The sequence below is a fragment of the Triticum aestivum genome, chromosome 1D (genome assembly GCF_018294505.1).
Source record: "Triticum aestivum cultivar Chinese Spring chromosome 1D, IWGSC CS RefSeq v2.1, whole genome shotgun sequence".
NCBI classification, from domain to species: Eukaryota; Viridiplantae; Streptophyta; class Magnoliopsida; order Poales; family Poaceae; genus Triticum; species Triticum aestivum.
The window spans coordinates 380,105,045-380,109,353 of record NC_057796.1 but is presented as its reverse complement, the minus strand read 5'-3'; the positions used below and the strand labels follow the sequence as shown (position 1 = coordinate 380,109,353).

Sequence of the window (4,309 nt, the reverse complement as noted above, 5' to 3'; positions counted from 1 at the left end):
AGGGGGGGGAGGAGCGACGTGCGGGAGTGGGAGTGGGGGGGCGAGTGGGTGGCGGCTAGGGTTGCGGGGGGGTGAGGGGAGTGGATAAGGGGTGGGGTTTGGGCCGGCCTGGTGGGGTGGCCGGCTGGGCCGGTTGGGTTGGCCCAGTTGGGCCACGGCCCGGGGGGGCTTTCTCTTTCCTTTTTTTGTGTGTGTGTGTGTTAGTTCTGTTTTTTTTCCTTTTATTTAATTTTCTTTTCTAGTTCATTCTTTTAATTGTTGTTGTATAAAATATAAATACAACTCCTAAATTAATGTTATAATTTAATCTACTGCTCCAACAAGTATGACACCTAATTAAAATAGTTTGCATTATTATTATTATTAAAAGGGCATTTAATTAATCGTCATAGCTGCGTTTTAATTACTTTAGAGTCTTTAAACGTTTTATAAAATTGTGGTTTCTCCACAATAACCACCTATGCATTATTTGGCAACACCCCAACATCTTAGTTTTAATATTTGAAAATCTTTACCATTTGACTTTATTTTAAGTTTTAATTTCGAATCGATTTTGAACTAACACGAAATTAACAACAGTAACCGTGGTGACGTGGCATCATTATCTTGGGTTTACTGTAGCCTAATTATCCGGGCGTCACAAGATGCCGCCCAGGTAGGCGATCATTTTCTCTTCTTATAGACAACGGACAATAGGGCGATCATGCCTCGTGCAAGTTAACAAATGCAAGGGAACGCCTTGATGGTCCATGTTCTAACTGCCCATTAGCTGTGAACCGTGTCCTAATTGAAATGAATATTGTGATTTAAGTCATAGTGCGCCCTGAAACGCGAAATGATGCAGCCAATCGATCCAAGCGACCAAGGTACTAGTGCAATTAACTTGAAGTATTGCTTCACGGACATTTGACTTCTTGTGCATCTTGAATCAAGCAATGTCTGATAGTAGTACTATATTAACCCCAGTGACGTGAGGATTGCCTATCTGAACAAGAATACAGGTAGCCAACCGGCGATTTCGTGCTCTGGGAAACTATGACCAAGAATCGCACATGTCCGGAGCAACATTGCGACAGCAGTAGGTAGTATCGTACCTCTGGATGGTGCCGAGGCCGCGGCTGCCCATGACGATGGTGTCGATCTTCTGCTCCTCCACCGCGTCGCAGAGCTTCTCCCTGGCGTCGCCCCAGTACACCTTGGCCACCACCTTCAGCTGATCATCAGGCCGGAGAGCCAGTCAGTCCATCTACCTCCATGCTCGATCGATCAAATCAGAGGATCGGAACACCTCCCGCGCATATAGGAGTACAAAAAAGTAGCATACCTCGAGCTGGCGCGCGGCGGTGTCGAGCATGTCGAGCACCTCGGCGTCGCAGGTGACGCCGTAGTTCTTCATCACCTCCGGCTCCCGGTACTCGGACAGAGGGATCAGCGCTGCGGGGTGGCCGATCGAGCACGCGTTAGCATGAGATCGAAGCGAACTGGGCGTTAGTTTGAGATCGAGCGCTTACGGGATCCGGACTTGGCCCAGACGGCGTGCTTGGCCTCCTCCCCGCCGTGGCGCTGGACGTGGAGGACGACGACGGTGTCGCCCCGGCGGAGCAGGTTCCGGACGGCCCACTCCAGCGCCCTCTTGCTGCTGGCTGAGTAGTCCATGGCCACCCCGATCCGGCGCTCCCCGTCCGCGTCCGCGCCGCCGGCCATCCTTTCCCGATCCGCTCAGGCACCAGCGCTGCGGGCTTCTCCTCTCACGTGGCGAGATGGCAAGTGTTTGCAGTAATGCTTGTACTTGGTGGGCGAGGCTACAGAGAGCGACAGGTACTTAAAGGGCTGGCCCCGCCTGAGCCGGGTGAGGGTTTTGGGTGGGAGGACACGGGACCGGGGCGTGTGCGGCGCACCGGCATCGGGGCCTTGGATCGAAGGTGGCGCGGCGTCGTGGGGGAGGCGTGCACCCCTGCGGTTGGCTCCCCGTGCACTGGAATCTTTGCGCGTGGCGTGTCCGCCCGGGCCAACGGCACGGCGGCAGGGAGCCGGCGCCGCGCCCGCGGTGCGCCTTGGCAGTTTGGCCCGACCTCGAGTCGGTAGATGGGATGGATCGGATCCGCGGACATGGGTGGGAAACTGCGGATGCCGTCACGGCCGGGGAATACGTTGAGCGCGTCTAGATTTGCATAGGTTGCCTCTGCTCGTTGCTACGTGACGCGCGAAACGGTTGAGACTGGGCAAAGGGGTTCCGGGGTCGGGTTTGCGTGCACGGGAACAGTTTCTTACCCGGGTCCTCTGCATGTGATCGGTGGGCCCCCATCGTCCAACGTTAGCTCAGCGGACATTTCTTGCTTTTGCCTAAACAAGATAGGCCTATCTTCAGGATTTGCGATGAGACAGACATGTCACGACCGTCCTTTTATGGTTTCTAGCAGCGACTCATTTCGACGCACAGCTCAGCTATGATGTTGGCTGTTCATGATCTGCATTCATCGGGCTACCGATGCCGGTTAAATGGCAAGTACTCTTGATTTTTGTTTTTTGTGTCAGCCACGTGACCGGGCCAGGGCACTGTGTCGGCTGCCCGTCGCAGACGAGCACATGCTGACATGCATGCCGGAAGGGACTAGCAGACAGATTTTTATTATTTTTGAGAAAAACACACATTTTTGAGTAAAACACAGTTTTTTTTTTAGAAATAAACACATATTTTTATTCTTTTAATACGGTACAAACGCAAGCGCTCATATATATACGTGCATATACTCACCCCTACAAACACACACGCACACCCTACCTCTATGAGCACCCCCGAGAGACTGAGTCGGCATATCGTCTTGAGATTTTTACGAAGTCACTGTAGACACCTCGTAGTCGACGGGAACATCTCCTTCCACTGGACGCACATCGTCAGAAATCCTAAAATAAATTCAGGATAAATGCGAGCACCGGGACTTGAATCATGTTGGGCTGAGATACCATTGTCCACCTAACCATCCGACATGTTGGTTTGCTTTTTAGTTTTTTTTAGAATCGTTTATTAGTTTTTTATTGTGATCTATTTTTTTGATGTTTTTTGAGGCCCCAAACAAGCGTGCAACTGCAGAGCGCCGAAGATAAAGAAACGGTAGGCCCATGCCGTTGGAAATGTCTATGTCTCGCTAGAAGAAAGAGTCTATGTTCATGAAAATGTATCGCGAAATTCGTTAAAAAGAATTTAGTACCATTCACAAATTATACAGATATTTAATAAATGTCCGGATGTTCAAAAATATGATTCATGATTTTTTAAAGTTCATAAAACAGGAAAACAGAAGTTCATGAAATTATAGAAAAATTTCTTGCCATTAAAAAAAATGTTCTATCACTGCAAAAATGTTTGCGCACTTGAAAACATATTCAAATTTTTGGGAAAAATGTCAAACGTGTCTTTTAAAATGTTCACTTTGTATTTGAAAATGTTCACAATGTATTTTACCAATGTTAACGTGTATTTATATATATGACTAACCTGTATATGAAAAATGTTTATTGTGTATACAAAAATGTTTAGCCAGTATACAAAAATTTCCAACATGTATAAAAGAAGTCGACACGATTGTAGAATAAAAAAAAGAAAGACAAAGTTAAAAAAAAGATATAAAAAGCACGAAAAACCAGGGGAAACCCTCGGGAAACCTCCCCCCTAAACGACCCAAACCGTCTGAATTGGTCTTTACAAGCTTCACAAAATTGTTTCTTGGGCTGGCCCACTTCAGCAATCCCTCTGTGCGAGGCGACCATCCGTCTCGCTGTAAGCGAGATATAGCACTCGTGCAAGCCGTTTAGCAACTGAAAGATGGCGTAGGGCAAGGTGTTTCGACCAAATGTTTGCGCACTTGAAAACATATTCAATTTTTTGGGAAAAAATGTCGAACGTGTCTTTTAAATGTTCACTTTGTATTTGAAAATGCTCACAATGTATTTTACCAATGTTAACATGTATTTAGATATATGATTAACCTGTATATGAAAAATGTTTAATGTGTATACAAAAATTTTCAGCCAGTATACAAAAATTTCCAACATGTATGAAAGAAGTCGACACGGTTGTAAAAAAAAGACAAAATCAAAAAACAAAAAAGAAGATATAAAAAGCACGAAAAAACAGGGGAAACCCTCGGGAAACCTCCCCCCTAAATGACCAAAACCCGTCTGAATTGGTCTTTACAAGCTTCACAAAATTGTTTCTTGGGCTGGCCCACTTCAGCAACCTGTGCGAGGCGACCATCCGTCTCGCGGTAAGCGAGATATAGCACTCGTGCAAGCCGTTTAGCAACTGAAA

The 4,309-nt window shown here is 47.2% G+C and overlaps 1 protein-coding gene across 2 annotated transcripts in view; it reads right to left on the bottom strand.

The window, feature by feature from the left end:
• LOC123170434 (universal stress protein PHOS32) overlaps positions 1-1,823 on the bottom strand; it is a 13,737-nt gene extending 11,914 nt beyond the window's left edge. Inside the window, exons 1-3 of one of the 2 annotated variants that reach the window (XM_044588304.1) lie at positions 1,512-1,823; positions 1,325-1,434; positions 1,095-1,213 (exon numbers count right to left, since the gene is read on the bottom strand). In XM_044588304.1, coding sequence (XP_044444239.1) covers positions 1,095-1,213; positions 1,325-1,434; positions 1,512-1,704 — 422 coding nt within the window. In that variant the 5' untranslated portion in view covers positions 1,705-1,823. The remainder of the gene's footprint in view (positions 1-1,094; positions 1,214-1,324; positions 1,435-1,511) is intronic. The other variant, XM_044588308.1, reaches the window with a different exon arrangement.
• Positions 1,824-4,309: the final 2,486 nt, after the last annotated feature.